General features: G+C 38.2%; 1 protein-coding gene across 4 annotated transcripts in view; it reads left to right on the forward strand.

The window, feature by feature from the left end:
• RPS6KA6 (ribosomal protein S6 kinase A6) overlaps positions 1-23,646 on the forward strand; it is a 254,402-nt gene that overhangs the window by 21,821 nt on the left and 208,935 nt on the right. For 3 of the 4 annotated variants that reach the window (XM_086756085.1, XM_086756086.1, XM_086756087.1), the window contains 14 exons: positions 1,209-1,351; positions 2,154-2,224; positions 3,448-3,536; positions 3,988-4,052; positions 6,044-6,146; positions 7,218-7,342; positions 7,648-7,773; positions 8,352-8,441; positions 9,119-9,277; positions 9,727-9,888; positions 10,285-10,361; positions 11,545-11,662; positions 13,605-13,745; positions 14,665-19,267. In XM_086756085.1, the coding sequence (XP_086612211.1) occupies positions 1,209-1,351; positions 2,154-2,224; positions 3,448-3,536; positions 3,988-4,052; positions 6,044-6,146; positions 7,218-7,342; positions 7,648-7,773; positions 8,352-8,441; positions 9,119-9,277; positions 9,727-9,888; positions 10,285-10,361; positions 11,545-11,662; positions 13,605-13,745; positions 14,665-14,790 (1,595 nt within the window). In that variant the 3' untranslated portion in view covers positions 14,791-19,267. Of the gene's footprint in view, positions 1-1,208; positions 1,352-2,153; positions 2,225-3,447; positions 3,537-3,987; positions 4,053-6,043; positions 6,147-7,217; positions 7,343-7,647; positions 7,774-8,351; positions 8,442-9,118; positions 9,278-9,726; positions 9,889-10,284; positions 10,362-11,544; positions 11,671-13,604; positions 13,746-14,664; positions 19,268-23,646 lie in introns of those variants that run through there. The other variant, XM_086756088.1, reaches the window with a different exon arrangement.

Here is a 23,646-nt window from a genome sequence, read left to right on the forward strand (position 1 = left end):
GGGTGTTTTTAAAGGAACTTTAGGTGGTGATGTGTTAGTAACTAAAACTATGCACTATTCAGGTTAGAAAGTGAGCTGTATCAAGACTTAGTATGAAATGCCTCTTAATTGAAGATCAAGAGGTGTTAGACTTAGGCTAAAGTTGCTGACTGTGAGACTTTTAAAAGGGAACAGAGGTGCTTTTGGTGTAAAAAGAAAAATGTTCTGTGAGGAACAATTAAAAAGATATATATTCTAGGAAGTGATATATACAAAAGACTGACTATTTGGAAAACAAATTACTATGAATTTCTGAAAGCTTTACATTACATTTAAGGTGATACTTATGTATTGTGTATTTCATTATATAATTTGATCTATAGGTACTGTTATTAGATTCCAAGAGAAAAAGAAGTTTTTTAAACTCTCAAAGACTTGATGGAATAATAGTGATGGAAATAATGTTTATAAAATGCATAATTTAAAAAATTCTGCATGATATATTTAAATCTAATTAAATTCTCAAGTTTGCACTTCCTTCTGAAACTGGAAAGAATAATTGATGGGGATATTGATTAACAATAATTTCCCCTTGGAAAAAAGGGATGCTTGAGAGCCTCTTCTTCAGAGTTGGGCTAGTATCAAGGACTTGTGTACTCTATGGTGTTGCTCAAACGGGAGAAAAAAAAGTATTCTGGGAATAAAGTGAGCAGACATGCAAAACTCTTCTGTACTGAACTTCAGTCAGGTTGCAGAACCATATGGTCTTATATAACAACGTTATTTTTAGTCTCATTTTATTTATTCATCACTCAGTAATACCAGACCCTGCAGACTGTGTTCTCTTTAAAACTCATTTTTACTTGTATCCATTTTTTGGTGTGAATAAAATGGGCATTAAGCAGAGTAAATGAAAACTTATTATCTTAAATCTCTAAATGTGTAATATTTTAAACATTGAGTTATTTTTGAAGAGTAATATTGATGACTAGTCATCAGTTTAATATGATTTATAGAATGGTTTTGGTGGTATGTAATAAAGTAAATGTCTGGAGTATCTCTAGATATCTGCAGTTTCTTGTTTCATGAAGAGCTAGAATAATCCCATAATATTCCTGAAAGCAAACAAACAAAAGCTATCACAATGATTTTTGAAATACCATGTACAGTATTTTTTTTTTTCTCTAAACTTCTTTACTGGCTGTATTCTTGTAATGCTGTTGTTGTAGACTTTGGACTCAGCAAAGAATCAGTAGATCAAGAGAAGAAGGCCTATTCTTTCTGTGGTACTGTAGAGTACATGGCACCTGAAGTAGTAAACAGGCGAGGGCACAACCAGAGTGCTGACTGGTGGTCCTTTGGTGTTCTCATGGTACTGTATGCTTCGCTGCTTTCCTTGCTTACGGTCGCAAATACGCTGCCTATGTCTAATGTCAAATGATGTCTTTAGAAGAAGCTTGTCCAGATTTAATTCTGAATGCTGGGAGAAGGGGGAGAGAGAATTCAATCACTGAGTTGCTACTGAAGTAGCAACTAACTTACTTTTCACCTCTTTAACCCTGTAAGGAGTACTTAACGGGAACCACAAGTATCATACGTGTAGTCCATTAGTCATTTAGAATAGTTGTAGTCAGTGTGAAACTTCAGTTTGTATATTTATTTTTCGGGGTACTTTAAAGAAAAAAAAACCTGAAGGCTTGGTTTGATGGAATATTAATTGCGTTTTTGTAAGAGTAAACCTGTTGAATACTGGAGTGGAGTAGTGCAGTAAGCCATTAACCGCTAGCGTTTATGCCTTTGCTGTGATGTGTTAGAGCATCAGACTGAAACATGCACATTGACATTAAAAGTAAAGTAATGTTTTAGAATTTATTCTTGCTGTTTTCATAGTACAGCAACATCTAAAACTAGGTTATGGAGGGGATTTTTATTACTTTAATAAAAGTAGCTTATGGATGTAAAACATTCCTACATCATCATTACATTACAGTTGCCACTGTTATAATCGTGTAAAGTGCCAATGAAAACTAAATTTTGCATTTGTGAAATTTGTTTATGATCTTTTAAAAGCTTAAGCCAGTATGTCTAGTGTAGTAATAGGGAAAGGTGCAGTACTTTTGTTTGAACAATTAAGAGAAGAAGTGTTGATTTAGATTAACATTTGTTCTTTTCAGTTTGAAATGCTTACTGGTACACTACCATTTCAAGGTAAAGATCGAAATGAAACTATGAATATGATACTGAAGTAAGTATATCTTCTTACTTTCTAAAAAGTCAGAAAATGTAATTTTAAATGTGTTTTATCAGCCTGTTATAGCTCCTTGTGCTAGAGGAGCATTAAGCCAGAACAGGAGCAAAAAAGCTGAGCCCCGTCCCAATAAGGTTTAGATTCCAGACCATGCAAGTACTGTTAAGTATCTACAGGGATTAAAATATTTTCACTGTAGGTGTCTAATAAAGATTAAAACAGTAGAGTGAATTAGAACAGCATTATTTACCACTCATGTTGTTATGCTCTCTTGCTACTGTTTCAGCATGCCTTATTTTGTAAGCGGTAGTTAATCAGGTGTTGCTTTGTGTACGTATGTATGAAGAGTACACTTATGTGCTCGCATTTTTCATATTCGGTTACGCGAGTTACAACAGAAGCTGTCTAACAAGACGGACTGGGTAAACTGGAGATTAGTAAGTGAGGTTGTTGGGCAAATGTGTTCTCGTCTTTATTTGTGCTTAGCTAACACAGAATTTCCTTTAGACCACATGCAGAGCCTTGGGCCTTTTGAGGGGGTGATAGGAAAAGGGATGAGAGAAGCTCTCTTCTTAACTTAGCAGCAGTTTGAATTTACTGTGAGTCTGAGTTTATAGTGAGATTACCTGGGAAAACTAACAAATGAGATCACTAGCCTCGCTTGGAGGTCTAAGGGGTGCTACAGTTCTGCAAAATAATTTCTTGCCTTAGCGTAGTTGTTTTATTAAAAATAGGCTTGGTAAAGTCAGAATGCTTTTACATGGTGGTTTGATGAGCTCTTTCCTGAGGCTTTTGCTTCAAGAGGAGTATTAGCAGTTGCGTCAGGGACAAGTAATTTGGAATTCAGTAAGCTGCTTCTGGTGTCGATTCAAGTAGAGGTTATTTTGGTGATAACTTACTGGATATCTTTGAAAATACTTACATATTCCTGAGATAATTGTTTTACTCTATTTTAGCTTAAAGCTTGTTTTGGAGGCTTGGGTGGGGTTTGGAGTTTTTGGTCTGATGTGGGGTTTTTTTTTTTGGTTTTGGTGCTTTTGGCTTTTGTTTTTGAAAACCACTCATATAATGTGAAACTTAAAAGCTGATGAGTTAAGAGTATACACTCTACAAGAATTTGTAATAAATCCTTGATAGGCCAAATTGTGCAATGAAGTCTATGTAAACAATTTTTAGTAAGAAACATTTCTTCCTCTTACTTATTCTTTGTTTTTCTTTAGAGCAAAACTTGGAATGCCTCAGTTCCTCAGCCCTGAAGCACAAAGTCTTCTGAGGATGTTGTTTAAAAGGAACCCATCAAATAGATTAGGTTGGTTCATTTATTTGGATGTAAGTAGTTGGGTTGAGTTGGTTATTTAAAGATTATGTAAAGTAGGTGCTAGAGACTAAAGCTCTGCATGGTCAGTAAGATTTGAGTTTAGATACCGTTTCTTGTTAGCTTGGATCACAACATTCTAGGTTTGGCTAATGAATGATTCCTTTCTTGGACCAGTGACTCTTAGTAGTGAGCCAAAGCTTTGACAGTGTCAGAACAAAGAGTATTGACTGGCTGTATTCATGGGCTTCTTGTACTCTGTTTACCTCTCTGAGGTGTACACTCCTTAACTGAGTATTTTACATCCTTGGAATATGTCTGTATTTACAGTTCCCTCAAATAACCATGTCTATGCAAATTTTTTAGAAATGAACTAATTTTTAGTGCAATCTTCTTCAAAGACTTTACCCAAAAGTGTTTTAAATACAGTATTTTCTTTGTTCAGGAGCTGGTTCAGATGGAGTTGAAGAGATCAAGAGACACCCTTTTTTTTCTACTGTTGACTGGAATGTAAGTACAAAATGATCTGAATGATAAACCTGTTTTTACTTTTTCTGTGTATTGTAGCGTTACAGGTATTTGCATCTAAATAGGGACCAATAAACACTGCAGTACTGCTGACTTACATTCTGGCTTCTACTATAATCTTACTTGGCATCTGGAGCTGTATTATTTATGGTATAGAGAATATTAATTAAAATTGTGCATTTACTTTTAAAATAATTAAGAGTTGCGGCGTTCTAAACCTTAAATTGTCTGTTAGAGGGTTTGTAGCTGGGAGAGGATGCTGGTGTTCCCTGTGTGCAAGAGTCCTTCTCTTTAGTGTCCATCTAGTGCTTCCATGCAGGGCACAAAAACTTGCTGTGACTGTAATGCTCTTCGACTTCTCTCTAGTTAGCCACAGCACATTCCTGTTTTTTCCAGTCGTATTCCATTCACAATTGAAGCATTGACTCTTATGATATGATCAGAAATCTGTACAAGTTCATGATTGATTGCTTAAATTTTTAACAAGCACCTTGATGCTTTTCCTCTGTGGTTCTCTAAGCTTTTTGAGATGTATTTCCCAGAAACATTCACGCAACCAAGAGGCTCTATATCAAATAAATCCGCTCTGAAAACACCCCTTTGCTATAATGCCTACAAAAGGACAGCCACAATAAATAAGATGTTGCTGTGCTGATGAGACTACCTGTGATGCTAGCCAATACTGTGCTCAACTGTGTCTTTAAAGCCTGTTGTCATTATCCTTCTCTTTATTTCTTGTATTTACTTCTGAGAAGGTGGTTTTCTAGCTGTGTTTGTGCAGCATCCATCATAGAGTCCTGGTTAGCAAGTGGAGTTTTCAGTATCAGCAAAACTTCACTGTTTTATGTGAGTACACTCCGTAAGAGAAGGCTGTGTTATGGCTTGATTATCTTTTTTTTTTTTTTTTTTAAGGGACTGATGTTGAAATAAATACCAGCAAGGGAGTTTGAAAGATCTGCAGTTCTATTTCTTTTTTTCTTTTTTTTTATGTATTATTTTTAATTTGATAGTGCTTTGTATTTATTTCACTATGGTGGTTGATGACCACTTCTATACTTTGTCTCATAATTTTTTTGTGATCAATTCAAGTCCCTCTTCCTTGGTGTTGTTTTTATTTTTAATTGAAATATGTTGCCTGTTCTTGTGCAGGAAGATTAAATGGAAAGAACTGCAAAACATAGGTCTGAAAGGATGAGAGAAATGCTAAGAAATTGTTCTCAGAACTTCTTGAGCTTTGCATGAGGCTTCAGCATCACTTGAAGTGAAATTTTCTCTGCCTTAACTGTACATGGGACTTAATGCTGATTTGGGACCATTTGGGCCACACGTTTTTCTAAAGCGTGTTGAGTAAAGGAGGAAAACAAGGAGGAGCTGTTGTTATGCTTTCCCTTCCTTCCCCCAACACAGTTTAGATTAGGAAAAACCTGGAATAGAGCTTTGAGAATTGGTAGTTCCTTGTGAAGAGGGACATACCTGTCACTCGTGAGAGGTCTTTGTCTGGGACCCAGAATAGCAAGGTAAAGCCTGCATTCAGTATCTTCCCTTTGGGGTGGGTTTTTTCAGGGTGGTGAAAAAATAGCAGTGAACCAGGTCTGAGATGGTGATAGAAGGTAAGATGCACAATGGCTGTTCCGTGTTCTTCTGAATAAGCCAAAGATGAACTAGTGGTAAGTGGCAGCCAGCTGTTGTAGTTTTAAAAGTGTAGATGAGTCAGGTTCAGAAGAACAAGGGAAAAGAGCTGTATATTGTTTGATAAGATTTCCCATAGCATTTCAGATCCAAAGTACATTAAAGTAACTCAGTTTTTCTGTAATGTTTGACTTTTCTACTTGCTATATATTATTCACTCTTTCAGAAAACTGTTTTAATACAACAGTAACGTTTGAGTTGCTTTCCCTTTAGGTTGGGAATATTACAGCACCTGTGGAAGTTCATTCACTCTTAATTAAATTACTTTTGTCCTTCTACTCCAGAAACTGTTCAGAAGAGAAATTCAACCCCCATTTAAACCTGCTTCTGGAAAGCCAGAAGATACCTTTTGTTTTGATCCAGAATTCACAGCAAAAACACCAAAAGGTAAATATACATTGTTATAAATTGGTGAGGCTCGTGGGACAAGAGGGGTCAAATTAATGTTACAACAAGGAGCTTATTTTCCTCAATGGGTTCCTGTTCTTTGAAACATTCTGCTAAACTTTGATTCACCAACAAAAAAAAAGAGAAATATTAACAACTGAATTAAGGTTTTTAGTTATGGTTTAAAGTCAGACATGCAGTGTTTGGGGGGGAAGTGTTTAATACTAAAAGTAAACTAAATTTGATTCCAGCAGGGATAATTTTTAAGAACAGCATTCCACTGAAGATGACTTGTTTCAAGTAACTTTATTGAGCCTATTCATTATTGTCATTATTAAAATTAAATCTTAAAACTAGCATTACAATATTTTTTTCCATTGAGTTGTTCCACTCACTACCTATGCTGGATTTGACTTCACTCTTGAGAAAATGGTCATTCAAAGGTCTCACTTCAGGCTTTCTTTTGTGAATTTTCTACTTTACTGCTGCATGCAACTTTTAAAACCACTTGTCATGATTGTTTGGAGAGCGTCTGTGGTTCTGATAGGCTACACAGAATTATCAGGCTGTGCTTACTGTTAAATTTCAAACAGTTCAGAGGTGCACATAATATAATCTGAAGAAAAATTGGTTCTAATTATTCAGTAGTATTATAATTGAATATTCTTGTATTGCCTCACTTCTGCCTTGCCAGCAGTACAAATACCACTGAAGTAGCAAAATCTGTGGGCACTCTCCTTTGGGACGCAGTCCTTGAACATGAGATTACGATCTTTATTTCTTTTTCATAGGTAGTGTTGTGCTTCATTAAACTTCTTCCTAAAAACATGTATTCAAACATTAGTTCCTGCAGTGTTTTTCAGTTTTAGATAAAACCCAGGAATACTTGCTTTGTGTGTTATTAAAATAAGAGAAGCCAGATAACTGACCAGAAGCCTTATTCAACCTCTAGCGTTGCTCTTGTTTACTTCCCTTCCCTCAACATGTTTCTTCCAACATACCTCTCCTGAATGTTAGAAAAAATAGCCTTGCTAGGATTGAGCCATGCTAATCAAGTGTGTATGCCACTAGATTCTCCAGGAGTCCCACCTAGCGCGAACGCACATCAGCTCTTCAAAGGATTTAGTTTTGTTGCAACTACTACTGTAGAAGACCATAAAATATCACCACTTACCAATATACTACCAATAGTACAGGTAACATTTTATTTTTTGGGAATCTCTTTGATGTGCCAAAGACTGACTAATATTTAGTGTTTACAGTCTCTTCTTATTTGGCTGGGGAGACGATTATAAAATGTGCGTTATTAAAATGCTTCCATGGGATATTTTTAAATTTTAAAAAGCAAGTTGCTGTTTTTCCAGAGGCAGAATTCAAAAGAGAGAAAGCATAGGCAAGCAGAATAAACTTTTGCTGTTGGAAACTATTATGGCAAAGGGTGTCTTGTTTCTTTAGATGACAGCTTGTATGTGTGTGTTTTTTTTTTTTTTTTTTCTTATAGCAACTTCATGGAAGCAGTGCACAGTTCACCGATGTATACGAACTGAAGGAAGATATTGGTGTTGGTTCCTACTCTGTTTGCAAGCGATGTATACACATAGCTACAAATATGGAGTTTGCTGTAAAGGTACTTTGAATAAATTTTACGGTGACAATTCTGAAATTATTGTGTGGTAGACTTGTAAACTTAACTGCATGAATTTTCCAGTTACTGTAGCTGTTTATATGCTGTGAGAAATGAAAACAAGTGTTTTCTTCATTTGTTTAAATTTTGTATTGGCTTCTGTAGCTCTTCTTTTTGTGGGTAGAGTTATGGCCTTGAAGAACTGGCTTTGCAATTACAATCTTGAAGCCCTAAAATAGTCTGATGATGAGCACACCTGAAATAAAATAAGATCCACAAGGCTGGAACTGGGCTGCAGGGAAGTAGTGATGCTTCAGACAGTCCAGTGCATTTCCTTGTCCGTTGGAGCAGAATGGACTGCATTAATGATACAGGTTTAACTGGCAGCAAGGATCGAGCAAGAAATGAATAAATAGTGGGATGTGAAGCTGGAAGATGAATTAGTCATGATTAGTAAGAAGTAATATACTTTAGACTTTTGTTATTCTGTTGCTGAAGTGAGAATATAAATACAGAAAAAAATTTCTTTATGAATAGACTTTGTTTTGCCAAGTTGTTCTTCCTGTTGCTGTATTTTGCAGATAATTGATAAAAGTAAGAGGGATCCCTCAGAAGAAATAGAGATTCTCATGCGTTATGGACAACACCCAAATATTATTACTTTAAAGGATGTATGTACCTCTTTTTCTCTGCTACCTTTTATTACACAGTAGTCAATAAATAAATATAGATGTAGAAGTTTATTGGGATTTATTAAATTTGTTCTACATAGTAAAGTTTATTAGGAAAGCAGTACATATAGTAAAGTGAGTATTTCAAAGCATGACTTTGTTCTGATATTTTTTCTACATGCTGTTTAGTGAACTTGAAGTGAGAAATGATGTAAAGGTTAGAAATGTCTTTGTTCCTTTTGTTTCAAATGAGTAGCTAGTGTTTTGGTAATCCGAATCTGAAAAAGCATTTGCATATTGTTCTGTATATGCAAAGTGCCAGCAGCTAAGAATTGTCTGTGGAGGAGAAGAGCAAGTGAGAGTGGTAGGGCTAGTCTCCCCTTACAACAGAAGTTCCTAGACTGAAAAAAAAATTCTGAGTCATGAAATAACAATTGATTACTTCCACATCTTGCAGAATGACACATAAGCTTTCTTATACTTCATGCTTTACATGTCTTGAATTGCAGAATTAAATTTTTCAATCCCTGCTGTTGTTTGTGCTTTATGTTCATATGTGAACACGTGAACAAGCTAGTCTGTAGTTCTCGCATTTATCAGGATGTATAGTTATAGTTTATCTTTTTCAATACGTGTGTGTGCTTATATACATATGCACTTGTGAAACTTCTCATCAGGTGTATGATGATGGTAGATTCATATACCTGGTCACCGAACTGATGAAAGGAGGAGAGCTGCTTGATCGGATTCTCAGACAGAAGTTCTTTTCGGAACGAGAGGCTAGTGCTGTATTATACACTATAACGAAGACTGTGGACTACCTGCACTGCCAAGGAGTGAGTAATTTCTTCTATGACGTAGCTTGTTTCACACTTCTTAAAATTAACAAATGCCTTGTGTTACGTGCTTTGGTTGGCTTGTTTTTATGGCAGAAGGGAAGGAGGTTTCCAAGTATTTTATGACAGAGAATGAACAGTGTAAACAACTCATCCTGTTATTCTGGCAAGTCCTTTCAACCTTACCTTAACAGTTTATGGAACAGGAGATATTTGTTCTCTTATGCTTGTTGGCAAATGGTTATGTTAGTTCCAGTTGCATTATGAACCAGTAGGCTCTTTTTACGAGGTTACTTGAACTAGAGTTATTTGTTACTTAAAAGTCATATAATTGTGTATAACTGCTAATAGGTATAAATCTAGAGAATAGTTTTTATGAATTGCAAATTATGTACAAACCATTGTACATGCAAGTTCTAAATTAGATTTTTAAATTTCTTTGTTTAAAGGTAGTGCATCGAGACCTTAAACCTAGTAATATTTTATATACGGATGATTCCAATAATGCTGATTCTATCAGGATTTGTGATTTTGGATTTGCAAAACAACTTCGAGGAGAAAATGGGCTACTTCTAACTCCGTGCTACACTGCAAACTTTGTGGCACCAGAGGTATCTTCAGCTGCCATGTGTTTTCTCTGTGCTGTTTTTGATGCATCAAGTACTTAAACTTTTTGGTGGTGCTTCAAAGAAAAAAAAATTCTGCTAGTTTTCCTTAAATATAATTATACATACTTTCTAAACACTGGTGCATATGTTTATAATAAACCTGCTTTAAAAATAGCAGAATCCACCCTCTAGAATAAGATGTAAGCCTGTGGAGAATCTTAAGAGGTAATAGTTTGGGAACAAGAAATATTGTTGATTGTTACTGTAACCTGTATATTGAAAAATAAATAATCAAGCCTCTGAATTTATCCTGGGATTGACTTACCCTACCTTACCCCTGGTATTGGTTTGGGGTGGTTTTTTATATATGAAAAGTCTTTAACACTCTCTGTTTTATAGGTTCTCATGAGACAGGGATATGATGCTGCTTGTGACATATGGAGTTTGGGTGTTCTTCTTTACACAATGTTGGCAGGGTGAGAAATATTTCTTAGCTTTTTTTTTTGTTTACCTAAAATTCCAGCATGCTGCATGAATCCATGCTTTTATTAAAATTGGAAGATAATTACCTCATTGATTTGAATGCAGAATGACAAAGACACTGAAGTGGAACAAGAAGCTGTAAGTAAATGCTTGGAGGAGGAATGGTCCAGTATGAATTCCTGTCTTCCTATTTTGTTCCTCTTCAGCTCATCAGCTGAAAGACTAGAACTAAGTGGCTGGGATATTTCCTAAACCTCTGTTGATGATTCTGGTTGATCTTTTTTCTGTGCAGAGCTTTCAAAGTAGTAAGATAGAATGCATTGAGCTTAATTATTATTGTTTGCAAGCTAATTTGAAATCTAAGGAGTGTTATGATGTAACTACTTAATTGGAGTAAGATTTAGGTTTTATACTTAAAACAATATGGTACTAGCCTGTGATTTTAAGAGATGCCAGAACCTCATTAATACTCTTGACATTGTTAAAAGGTATATTTAAGTGACTCAGGTCAGTTTTTTTGCCAATTTAGTTTCTTTCAAGTTCATTGCAGTAGCATTTCTAGAAAATAAGCTAGATTTACAGGGAACGCTGTAAGCTGTTACAAGCCTCAAAAACCAATGATCTTGTGGTTTAAGCCTCCCAAACTCACTTAAGTAAAAGATTACCATGAAAATTTTCTTGTAGGTTTTCCCCAAATGATAGATGTGTGTACATTGTGGTTATTGTGTAATTAAATGCACATACCCTGAACACTCTGCTTGTTGTGTAATTAAATGCACATACCCTGAACACCGTATTACCCCAGCTTTATTGGGCCATTCTGTTAGGGTACTGGTCCAGGTTTGGATTACTTCACATGCTCTGGTAATCCAGCACAACTGGTGTTTATGAATCACTGCTATTTAACTTGAGAGTCTGCACTGATTAGAATGCATTATTAAGATATTAACTTGACATATTTTTTAGCCTGCATTTCACATTTATTATCCTTGATTAACCACAATTATGAGGAAAAGAAAGTAATATAATCTCAAAGATGAAATGCTAATGTAAGAAGTACTTACTAGCGTATAGTGTGTTTCTGTCAGCAGTGGGATATCTGCTCGGAATGATTCTGCCAATTTCTTGCAGCTTCTTTACCTGTAACAAGGTATGTTGTGTTTTTTCTTTCAACAGCTATACTCCATTTGCCAATGGTCCTAATGATACTCCAGAGGAGATCCTGGTACGGATAGGCAGTGGAAAATTCTCTTTAAGTGGAGGCAACTGGGACACTGTTTCAGATGCAGCAAAGGTGTGATTGTGTTGGGTTTTTTTTTGTTATTGTAGAATTCAAATGAACTTCTACTGAACTTTATAAAATAGGCTAATGTAACACAGTAGTCTGCTATTATTACTTGCAAACTTTGTTGCAGTGAAGGTCATCTAGTCTGGTCTTCAGTTCAAAGCAGGGTCAGCTGTGAGATCTGACCAGGTAGCCCAGGGCTTTATTCAGTCTGATTTTGGAAACCTCCAAGGGTGGAGACTGAACAACTTGCCTGGGCAGCCTTTTTCCAATGCTTGGCTACTGTAATGAGGAAGAAGCTTTTAATTTCAAGCCAGAGCATTTCTTCTTGTACTTTGTCCTCTGTCTCTATTCCTTTGGCAATGCTGACTGAAGGAATGTCGGCCTTCTTGGATTGCCAGGTCACACTGGTTCAATTTGCTGTCTACCAAAACCTCCCAGTCCTTCTAAGCAAAACCAGTTCCCAGTCAGTCCCCACTCTGTACCTCGGCAACAACTTCTTCCTTTCCAAGGGCAGGACTCTGCATTTGTCCTTGCTCAGTTTTGTGTGGCGCTGGTTAGCCCATTACTCCGTCCTGCCTAGGTCCCTCTGGATGGCTGCTCTGCCCTTGAACTCGTTAGCTCTTTCCCCATGTCTCCAGTTTGGTGCCCCACTGCCAACCTGGCAAGAGTGCACTGTCTTGCTTCCCCCAGGTCACTGATAAGGATTTTAAATCAGATAGATCCCAAATAGACTTTTCTAATCATCAGTATTTTTTTTTTTTTATTCCTTGTTTTTATTGGACCAAAATGAGATGTTTGTGGGATTCCTTAAATGAAAGGATGACTTTTTACAGTTGTCTGTTAGGTCTAGTAGCTAACCAGTCTTGCATTAATAGGTTAATTTTTTTGTAGTGCAATTTCTTAAATGCTGTTCAATGTTGAAGTCATCAGCTCTTTTGTCTTGGTTAGAACTTTCAGCAATTAAACTAGTACTTGAACAACCAAATATATCAGGATATCTTGCCAAAAATCTTGATCAGTTTGATTATGCAGCTGTGCTTTTTATTTAAAGACTACATCTCTCATCGTGCTGTCTGTGTTCTCTGGGCTTGATGTTGGCTTGGTCTGTAGGTATCTTAGTCACCAGTGTTACCTTTTATAAAGCATGGCATTATTATTATTAAATCTTCTCCTGATCCTTTGGAACTGCACTATTTGTTCATTTCAGTAGGAGTGATTCAGAGTACTTGTTGACTGGTGCTGTCTTAGCACGAGTAATTCACTTCTGTATATTTGAGCATGCTTAACATTTTGTACCTAAAACAAAGGGAACATTCTGTCAGCTTGTTCATATTTTGTTTTCTTTCAAGCTATTCCTGTCTCTGTTCTGTGCCCTTCCCACCCAGCTCTTCTTTTGGCCAATGTTGTAATTAGTAGCTTATTGCTAATGCTTTTAAACAGGCAAAAACAAGTGTCCGTTTCCGTTGGCTTTACGCTTTATATAGGTGCCTGAAGGGAAAATGCTTTGATAGTATATCGCTGTATGTGAATTCAGTTGTAATATAGTCAGCAGACCTCACATATGTAGATGAGTGAGGAGAGATGCTTGCAAATAATAGCTTTCTTCCATAAAATCTGTCTGCTAAATTTTAGTAAGATTTCTAGTCTTTTAAAGATTATTTTAGTAATAAACAAACTGAAATATGAAACACACAAACAACAGTAAGTTTCTTTACAATAAAGGCTTGCTCTGTTAAACTTATTTAATAGTACAACACATTGTTTTCAGGCTTCTGCGGTGTCAAGGCACAGAATGCTCCAATTTATCTGCTGATTTGTGTGTGTGTGTTGGCATTGTGTAATCCCTGCCACATCGGGTACATTCTTCATTGCTGCCATAATTAATGCTTTAAAATCTGTATAGGATTATTTTCACTGAATAATATGTGTGTTTTTCATTTGTATCTAGGACTTGTTATCACATATGCTTCACGTAGATCCACATCAGCGGTATACAGCAGAGCAAGTGTTAAAACATTCGTGGATTGCCTGTAGGGACCAGTTACCGCATTATCAACTAAACAGGCAAGATGCACCACATCTAGTAAAGGTAAAACAGCCAGAGGGCTGAATGTTGCTTGGGCTGGTGGATGCATGATGAATTGTGTCGCTTTTAGAGCTACAGGCAGAACTAGTTTGCTTTCTTTAGAAAAGGAGATGACTTTTGTTTTCCCTAGTACGTACATATATAAGTTATATAAGCAGACAAATTATTGTTAAACCATTTTTTTAACCTGTACGTAAAGGAAGAGATTTTTCTGAGTGTTTTTATTTTCAAAGATTAAGGTAGCTTTGGCTATATAGGGACCTGGTAAGACAGTTACCTGAGACTGAGCCTTTCACAAGTCTCCTAGCATTCTTATTCAAGAAATCTTCTGGAATTTGTTTCTATGATTGGCTCATATTCTACTTTCCTAACATAAATTAATAAACTGCACGACAGATTTTCCACTGCTACTTTGTCCATTCGTTCTGTGTCTGTATTTCTGACTCGTGACACAAAAACACTCTACTGTGCACAGACAGCTTTTAAGTTGACTTCATTAGTTTTGTTGGATTCAAAACCAAGGACCTGTGATAGGCAGTCTTAATTGTCCTGTGTTAATAACACAGGACCTGAATATATACATGTAAGTGACTGATGAATTGATGTTAATGTTGCTTTGAAGATACTAATCCTGATCCACATTAAAAGGTTACTCCTACATCTAAAGTATGTAAAAGAAATACACAGGAAGGAAAAACAAATGTTAGATACCCATGCTTAGAAACCTGAAGGATTCTGTGATAAATTTTATGTGTGTTTGTTTTGGGTTTTTTTTACCCAAAGTTTAGCAAATGTACATGACCTGCCATAACTGCTGGCGTATTTTTTTATAGAGAGTTAATTAAGAATTTAATATTAAATTACTTTATTTTCTGACAAAAATGACCTTTACAGCCTTTTTTTATGTTTCCTTATTCTCTAGGGAGCCATGGCTGCTACATATTCTGCACTGAATCACAAGACATTTCAGCCAGTGTTAGAGCCTGTTGCAGCCTCAAGTTTGGCTCAGCGACGGAGCATGAAAAAGCTAACATCAACAGACTTATAGATCCACTGGGACACCTTAGCAACCAGAAGCCAGGGGAAAATCCAATAAGTGGCTCTATTTTGCCTGACCTGTGATCGAAAGGCATCTATGGCTTCCTGCTACACTACTTGAATTCTGTAAAAGTCCTTTTTTTAAAAAGAAAAAAACAAATCCACAGGTTCATACTGTGTTGTTTTACAGGCCGTATCTGTTAAATTAATTTGAACATCAGGTACACCATAATGAATTTCTCTACACTGTCCTTTAAGAGATCTGTTGCAAATATTATTTCACATTCTGTATAGTTTTACTGGGTTCATTTAAAAATGGTTTAGGGGACCGTTGCCAATGACCAAGTTGTACATAAAGTGTCAGTGTAATTTTTCTTTTCTTCACGCTTTTAGACACTGTTGTGAAGGACAAATTCTTAATTTTGTAATTGGGCACTTAATTCATTCAACTTCATTTAACTTCTTCATTACCATTATGAAAAGCTGACTGATGTGTTGTGCCAGTGTTAAATGCATTGGTGTTAATTTGGAAGGTCCGTGTTTGCGTGGTGCCAGTAACTGATAAGTTAATGTGAAAACACAAACAAAAGGGATGTGTAAGATTCTGCACTTTACCCGTAAACTTAATTTGATCACTTGTGACCCAAAAGAAATGCTGGATAACAAAGAGCCTCTCATAGGAGAATGAACATTTTGAGCTGTTACCATGGGTGGTATTGGGTCCTGCACTGAGCTGGAGAAAGCAAGTATGTGTAGAAACTGTCAAAATTACGGATCTCGGTAACATCGATAACGCTTTAAAACACCATCGCGCAATCCAATAATTTTTGTTATTTATATTGTCTATCCGTTTGTACAACGGCTGTGTCACTGTTTTCTCCGCAGTCATTTCCACTCAATATTCCCAATATTGGGTTTGTTTGGTATATATGGCAAACTGATACTTTATGATAACGAACTTGGCATGTGGATTTTATTTTTTATTTATTTGATTTTTATAGAACGTTGCTTCTATCTGAATCTCTTGCCGCATGTACAAATATTACGGAACATAAACGCAATATTCTATTTGCCTAACTGTAGGGGTAGCTTGGGAAATAAATAAGCCTTGCAGTGTGCCCAGATAAGGGAATTCTGACCAAGAAATTTCACAGTTATGGACACATTACTGACAATAGCCTGTTGCCAGCACTCACTTGCCCTCTCTGTCTTGGTATTAGGACCTCAGGTGTTTCTAAATGCTGTGATGGAGAGGAAATTAATTTCAGGGCCAGAATTATCTTGAGGTTTTCTCACTTGAAACCAGTGCTAATTGCTAGTTGACTGGGAACTAATACATTCAGAAATTAAGCTTAAAAATACTTCCAAAAGTTGTAGACACTACTGTGCAATTGTACTGTCATAGTAGGATGATATGCATTTTAAATATTAAGTATATTTATTAATAACTGTTAGACTATGAACAATTAGAGAATCTAAATGACCGAAAATCAAATGTATTTCGGACTGATTTGCCATCATTGCATTTCCTGTTTCAGGTAGTTTTGGTAGTTACAAGACACTTGTGATGGCAGAACTTGACATTTTGAGATAAGAAGAAAAGCTTGCAGGAGAACTCTGGCCCAGCCGCCGAGAGAGGCGGTAGTAACTCGGATCTGAAAAGGCAGAGGTGGCTGGCTGGTTTTTGATTATACCTGTGAAGTACTTGGTGGCATTGGAAGGGCTGTTAGATAAGCTGCTTTCTTTTGTTGTGGTGGGGGAAGATGGAAATTATCTGGCCAAATAGTTAGGTATGAATATATGTAGATTTGAGATTTAATGAATATAGAAAACATAGGTGTGCTATTTGTATCACGCAGAACGTACCCCATACTAAATTTCTGGAGTGTTTGATAGATGTTGGAAGCTTTAGGGGCCGTTTGTGCCTAGTTTTGAGGTGCCTGTTTGAAATGCTTGAAAAGCTTGTCAAAAACACAACTGCTTCCTGGAAAGCTTATTGTTTAGTACAAAATCTGCCCCTTATGCAGCCGGTTCATCCTTCTTTTCATTACTGAAGACCTTGGCCAGCAAAAATGCCTGTAAACCTCTTGTCTACAGTCTTATCGGTGTAATTTTTTTGTAAATTTACAAATGACTGCCAGAAGAATTTGAATTCGCTGTAAGAAAAAAGCGGCGGTGGAAATAAAGCCGCCTTAGCCCAAGGTCAAGGTATAATGTGGATTGAAATGTACTGGTAAAAACTGTGGTGGGGATAGAGGGTAACGCGAGGCGTGGAACACAACTGAAATGTCAGACTTGAATTGTTTTCAGCTTTCCCGTAAGGTAGCAGCTGGTCTTTAATGGCTTTATTCATGAATCATTTAACAGTGTTTGTATTGGTATTTTCTTTTAGCTTGCTTAAAACACCGCATTATAAGCACCTTAAAAGCGTTTTGCACAAAAGCAGTTGTTAGCAGCTGAAGGTACTTAGGTTCTTGGTATGCAAACCAGAGGTGGTAAGAGGAAAATTACACAAACAAGATGGACATTCTGATTCTTAGCAAAGAATTTAAAACATCTTCTATAAAGCTGTCCCTGCTGGTTTTATATCGTTGTTAGCCCTTAGTGCAAGTGGTACTCCTGGAGTAAAAGCAAGGTTTTGGTGACGGCAAGGTGACAAAGTTATCTTATCACAAAGAAAACATATGGACAGACAGCTTTGTTATATCTGACAGGCCAGTGTACCCTGGTATGCCAATTTAAATCCTTAATTTGGGGGGGAAAGGTTCACTTACTATGAATATTTCAGCATATCAGTCTTTGAAACATTTTGGATATACAGGGATACAAGAGAGTTCACTTGCAGTTTACTCTTACTATATGGTATTTAATGATTGTCGTCTTTGTGATATTTCTTCTGAAATTTCTTGCGTACTTCTCATCCTTTTTTTCAAACTTAGGTTTTGTTCAATTAAGCAATGTTATTAAAAAGTAGCACGGTCTGCTCGTGAGTAATGAGTTAAATGTTTGAAATGGAAGAACACTTATTTGAACTTGCTGTTGGCAGGAGAGCAAGGTTAGTATAACTTGTTTCACTTTCTTATGGTCTTTGCACAGTTCAAGATTACCAGCTAGTTAGGATTTTCCTATTTTACTGATTTTTTTTTTTTTTTTTAAAAAAAGTAAGAGTGAATTTCTTTATGAAGGCTTTTAATTACAGAGAAACAGGTATACATATTATGTATTTAGAGGAGTTTCCAGATAACTAATTAATATCTTAAATGATCTAATGTTTTGGATATGGCTTCTGTTCCTGCCAGCAAAATAGCTTCTAATCTGGGGTTTGGTAGTGGCGATTACAAACCAGTGCTAGTTCTTAAGCGCACGTGGAGGCTGGTGCCGTTCTCACTAAAGAGAGTGGATTCCCAGAGACATCAGCTGTAGCTGGAGCAGGCTCCTGACATGTTTTGCATTTCGTTCAGCCCTTGGATATCGCAATTGCTATCTTCACTTACCTTTTTGATGAAAAGTGAGGAACTCTGTTGTATTCCTGTTAATTCAAAAGCTGTGCAGTGGCATCAGTATCGGCCAGTGGGGCATGACGAAGAGCGCCCGTACTCGAGAGCATTTACCGTGGGGTGAGTTCATTTAAGCCACTGGTTTGTGGCTTGTGTAGGCTCAGTGCCGTTGTTAGCACACTGTGTGTTTTTTCCCATTCTATTTTAAACTAGTAATTTCTCTTTGACCATGTGAAGACCCTAAGGTGTAGGTGGTCTTAGCATACTGTCCAGTTGAGGGCTGTGTTGTAGTATGGTTTAGATGTTCTCCTTGCATCCAGGGAAGGCATCCAAAACCTCCCCCAGGTCAGTCATAAGGAGCTTGAGTTGTCTTCCATGTGTTAATTCATTTTCCAAAGCTTATCTTCTTACGTCCAATAGTTAAAATTATCTCTAGCAACTTCAACATTTGGAAATTACTTGCAATTTACTTATAAACTGGTCGTTTGCAGTGACAGATTGCTGCACCCAGGATTCTGCTCTCTGCCCTTAAAGGTTACAGTTAAAAAGTTGAGATAGTTTGTAAGAATTGAGTTAAATGAATTACACGATACCATAGTAGTTATCCTGGTTTGTATCAATGAAGTTGGGCAAAAACATCAATGTGAACATGGAGTTCTGTGTACTTCTGTAGCACTTAAATTTTTCAATCCTGTCCACAATTAAAATTCTGCAAGTATTTGTAGGAGGGAGAGGAGGAGCAGATTTTTCTTTCTCAAAGTTTTCAGAAGGCTTCGGAAGCTGTAATCCTATGGGAGCTCTATATAATTTTTTAAAAAAAATGAAAAACTACTCCTCAAAAGTTTATTGGAAAACTTTCTTGGGTATGTATTGATGTTGGTAACATGCCTATGCTGTCTTTCATACCATACTGTCCTTCTGTATTAACGTCCCGTTAGTTAAGTACATTCTGAATACTCTGTGTCCCTACTTCAGTGTAATATTTTTTTTTTTTTTAAGCCTACATTGTCCTTTGGGAACAGAAGAATGAATACAATTTTTAAAAAACCCTCACCCTTAGTATATAGCTAAAGCTGACTTCAGTGTGATAATAACTGTAATTCCCCCCTTCCCCCAAAAAAATAATCAGTGACTGGTTTTCTTGGGATTTTTCCTATGTAATGAAAGCAAACTTACTTTGAAAGCTTTAAAGGATGTTTAATTGATTATGTCTCTTAATAATTTAAGATTTGGGCAATAGCTTATTGCCAATAGTGAGTTTGAATAACATTGAATCCTGTTTGGGGATTTTTTTAATGTGAGAACGGAAAAGGTGCTCGAGGTGGATCTCCTTTGTGGGACAAAGTGTTCCTGTTCTGTGTGTTTTGCATTAGGCTCGTGAGCAGCGTTTGCTAATTGCGTTGTCGTAATACCCCAAGCACTTTGGCATCTTGCACTGATACTCTGATTGGAGCTAAAACTCTTCTGGCACGTGACTGGCGATAAATCTCAATACACGAAAGGGCATTAATTGAGAACAGTGTGCAATGAATTACATGCTCTCCGAGGCACTTCAAAGGTGAAACTATACAAAAGGTCCCCGTTATCAGATGTTGTAACTGTCATTTCTTTCTCTAAGCATATTGTGGATTTTGTATCATATTGTATTTATTTCATTTAATTTTAAAAAAAAAATGTTTTCTTTAAAGCTCTGTATATATTGACATTAAAGTTTGCATTGTACTACGTTCTCTTCTCCTTGTAAGGCTGAATCTAGTAGTGCATTGTACGGTACGTTGTTTTTCTTTGCACTGTGCTGCTAAGAGATACTATTGCCTTGAATTACGACATGCCAAAGACAACCTCAAAATTGTATTTATTTTTGTTAAACTTTGTGAATAATGATAAAGGTACAGTTTTAAATAGCTGGCAGTTCCTTGGGTACTAGAATAAAAAGGTTGCAAATTCGTAATATTTTATAATTGACAAAAATCCATCATTTCTGATTTGGAAGTTCACCAGCTCCTTTTTTAAAATTGATATAAAAAACAATAAGCGAACATTCCTAAATTAAATGTACTGTCAATTGCATTATTTGGTAAACCTTGCCAAAAATCTCACATATATGAAGAGCCGGTTATAGATTTATACTCGCAGTGGAGTGTTTCATGCCACACTTTCAATAAAACATACATTCGCTGATAGGATTGATGTATTACTTCAGCGTGGGATGATCTGCCTTCTGTGTTTTTCAGGTATCCAGATTTGACTTTTTATATATATATATATATATAAGAGGAAGTGATTTTCCTGCAGAGGTCTGGTCCTTTGAAAATACAGGCACTTGTGTTGCGAATGAGCATAATCATGTTAAAAAGTGACCTGCACGCCCGGTCAGAGCTGAGTATGCGCGTCAGCGTTTGCCGTGCAAGGTCCCAGGAGCTGTGGTAGACAGCTCTGCCTCCTGACGCCACTCCCTCTTCGGGTTTACGCTGAGAAATGCTGTGGATTATTGAACTCTTCTGTCCTGTACAGGAACTGTTACTGCGAAGAAAAATGTTGGTGTCCTCACTGCTAGGTGATGGAACAGCTCAGGGTGCAGCTGGTAATCCCCATCACAGGCAAGAATGTGAGATACTGGGATATAATAGCATTGATTTTAAATTGCAATATCTGAACTTAAAATACTTCTAAGGTGGTTGGTAACTGGTGTTGCTGTTTGTATTCAAAATAGGTTACAGATACCTCATTTTTTTTTTAGTTACCACACCCAATACACAGAAAGGATTTTTTCTTTCTTTTTTTTTTTTTTTTTTTTTTTCTCCCTTGAGTCACCTGAAGTAAGTCCATCTCCAGGGTGATGTTTGCTCACACGAGGCACTTCTACAAGCGTGCAGGTCTGTCCGGTGGTGGAGTTGCTTGGTCCAGGGCAGCCCTTGCTGACGGAGGGAGCCCTGAGGTTGCCTGCAGACAAACCCCTCCGTAATGTGGGGAAGGATCGAGGGTTTCAGTATGGTTTGGGTTTGGGCTGTGTTTGTTAATCTTTTCATTAATAAATCCGTAACTGAAGTGGGATAGAAAAAGGAGGAGCTAAATGAGGACCAAGCTCTTTGTGGCAGAGAGCTGTTCCCTTGTCCCTGCCCAGCAGTGCCAGCTTGCAGCGCCCTGAGGGTTTCCAGCGGTTGGGCCAGGGCTTGGCGGAGCAATGGTGGTGGTGACAGTGGTCCTGGGGTCTCTCCCACTGCTGGAGAGAATACTGCAATGCTGTGCCTTGAGTGGGGAAGAAGAGGGGGACGGAAGCCGTATAGGAAGCAAGATGTGATAAAAGTTCCCAGGATGGTGATTTCCTCGTTTTCATTGAAGGTAGGCGAGAAAGAGTAACCGAGGTAGTCACCAGATCAGGATCATGTCATCCGCAGCACAGCGTGTCACCACGCTGGGCACTGAGGAGCTGGGACGTTGAGACCAGAGTGGCGGACCCGGAGGATGGAGAGCAGGAGGTAAGGACTGAGGCTGCTGTTGAACTATGCACCCATCTTAGCAGAAATCCGGACTTAAGAGCTCCCTTCTCAGGCTGCTCCTTATCTTTATGAAGTGAAGGGTGCCATTTATGGCTGAACAGGGTGCGTTTCCCCTCTAGCAGGGCAGCGTGTGTGCTGCGGCCGTGCCATCCTCTCCTTCAACCGCATCTCGGCACCGGCCCTAGCGTGTCGTGAGTGTCTGCTGGCGGGTTTGCCAAAATGCGGATTTAACTGCGTATGGCTAATGATGCGAATGGCTTTATTCCTCAGCAGCTGGAGTTCTGTCGCCATCCAGGTTTGCGTCCCTTCTGAAAGCTTTTGAGGACGAATCACAACCACGTTTGCGGGGCGCGGATGCTGCGGACCCTGCACGTTGCCGTTTGGCAGCTGGGTGTGCTGAGCGCCCTGAGGCTCGTTTGCGGGATTTTGTGCCTGAACCGGGCGGTGATGGGGTACCGAGATGTTTTTCCCTGGGCTGCGTTCAGTGGTTTCGGAGGGGAGACAGCAGTGGCAGGGCCCAGGCCCCTGCGCTCCCCGCTCTGCCCAGGAGATGGCGGCAGCGCCCCGCATCGCCCCGCACCGGCCGAGGGGAAACCCCGGTGCAGCGCTTTTATCCGGTACCGAAACGTTCGGACACCGCTGGCGGCTGGAGGACGTGTAGGAAGGAAAACGGTAATGGAATTCAATTGCCTTTTTAATTTTATTTCTTTTACCTGCAACTCAGCTGCTCGGAGCAGAGCTTCTGCGGGGCCATGCAGCTGCCTGCCCGCGGCCAAGGGCTCCGGATGCCGCTCAGGACTCAACATCTCAGCATTCCCAAGAAAGCAAAGCTTACAGCCCCACCGGTGAGGTCTTCCCAGTGTTGGCCGTGCTGGGAATGGAGGAAGAGGAGGGCTGCAGTGTGGTGCGGCTGGGATGGTAGGAGAGTGTGGGGGTCACGCGTGGGACCCACAGGGACGTCGTGTGTAGAGGGGTTTGGGCAATGCTTGGACAGGGAGCTCCTCTCCACCGCTTCGTCCGCTTGGCCTCAGCGGGCGAAATCAGTGCAGTCAAGTGCAAGAGGCAAATTTGGAATCTTCTGATTTTGAGCAAAAACCTCAAAATCTGCAAAAGACAGATTTTTGAGATCAATGGAGATATTTCGAGATTGGGTGTATGTTTTTAGTGATTTTTTTTTTTTTTTCTTTTTCTGAAGCTATTGGACTCTGCGTTAGCAAAAGTGACTTAGACACCTGTATGCTTGTAAATGCAACTTTGCCCGCGTTGACTATTTTGATTAGGGAATTTATTGTGATTTAATATGCTATGACACTCCAGAGTTCAGCATCTGGAGTAAATGCTGTGATAGGGAAGTTCCGGTTAAATCCTGCTAGTAAGATGATAAATCAGGAATAATTTAAGAGCTTGCCTTGCTGAGTTAGAAAAGGGCGTTATCTGGGTGATGAGAGACCGCTGCCCCGCGTCACTGCATCCTGGAAGGGCTGGTGTGGTGGGAACCATAATAACTTACTGGTTGAGCCTTCTCTTAGGTGTGTGGGATTGCTTATAGCTTCATTTATACTTATTTGTATCGTGCCGAAGCGGGAAGGTATCCTTCAGCGGTCTTGCTTAATTTTCTGTGCCTCATGGAAAATGATCAAACTTGCGAAGAGCTGGAAGGATTCATTTAAATGTGCTGGCAGTGGTTGTCAGTGATGGAATACACCACCAGAAGGGCAAATCCAAGGAAACTGGTAATGTAACTGGAAGTTCCCAGCAAACTACTGACAAAGGCAATGTAAACTTGGCTTCAAGTTAATTATTGCAAATAAACATTTGAAATGCTACAGGCCAAATTAATATTTCAGAATTCCTCGCTATTTATTACTG

The sequence above is a fragment of the Chlamydotis macqueenii genome, chromosome 11 (genome assembly GCF_036417535.1).
Source record: "Chlamydotis macqueenii isolate bChlMac1 chromosome 11, bChlMac1.mat, whole genome shotgun sequence".
Classification (NCBI taxonomy): Eukaryota; Metazoa; Chordata; class Aves; order Otidiformes; family Otididae; genus Chlamydotis; species Chlamydotis macqueenii.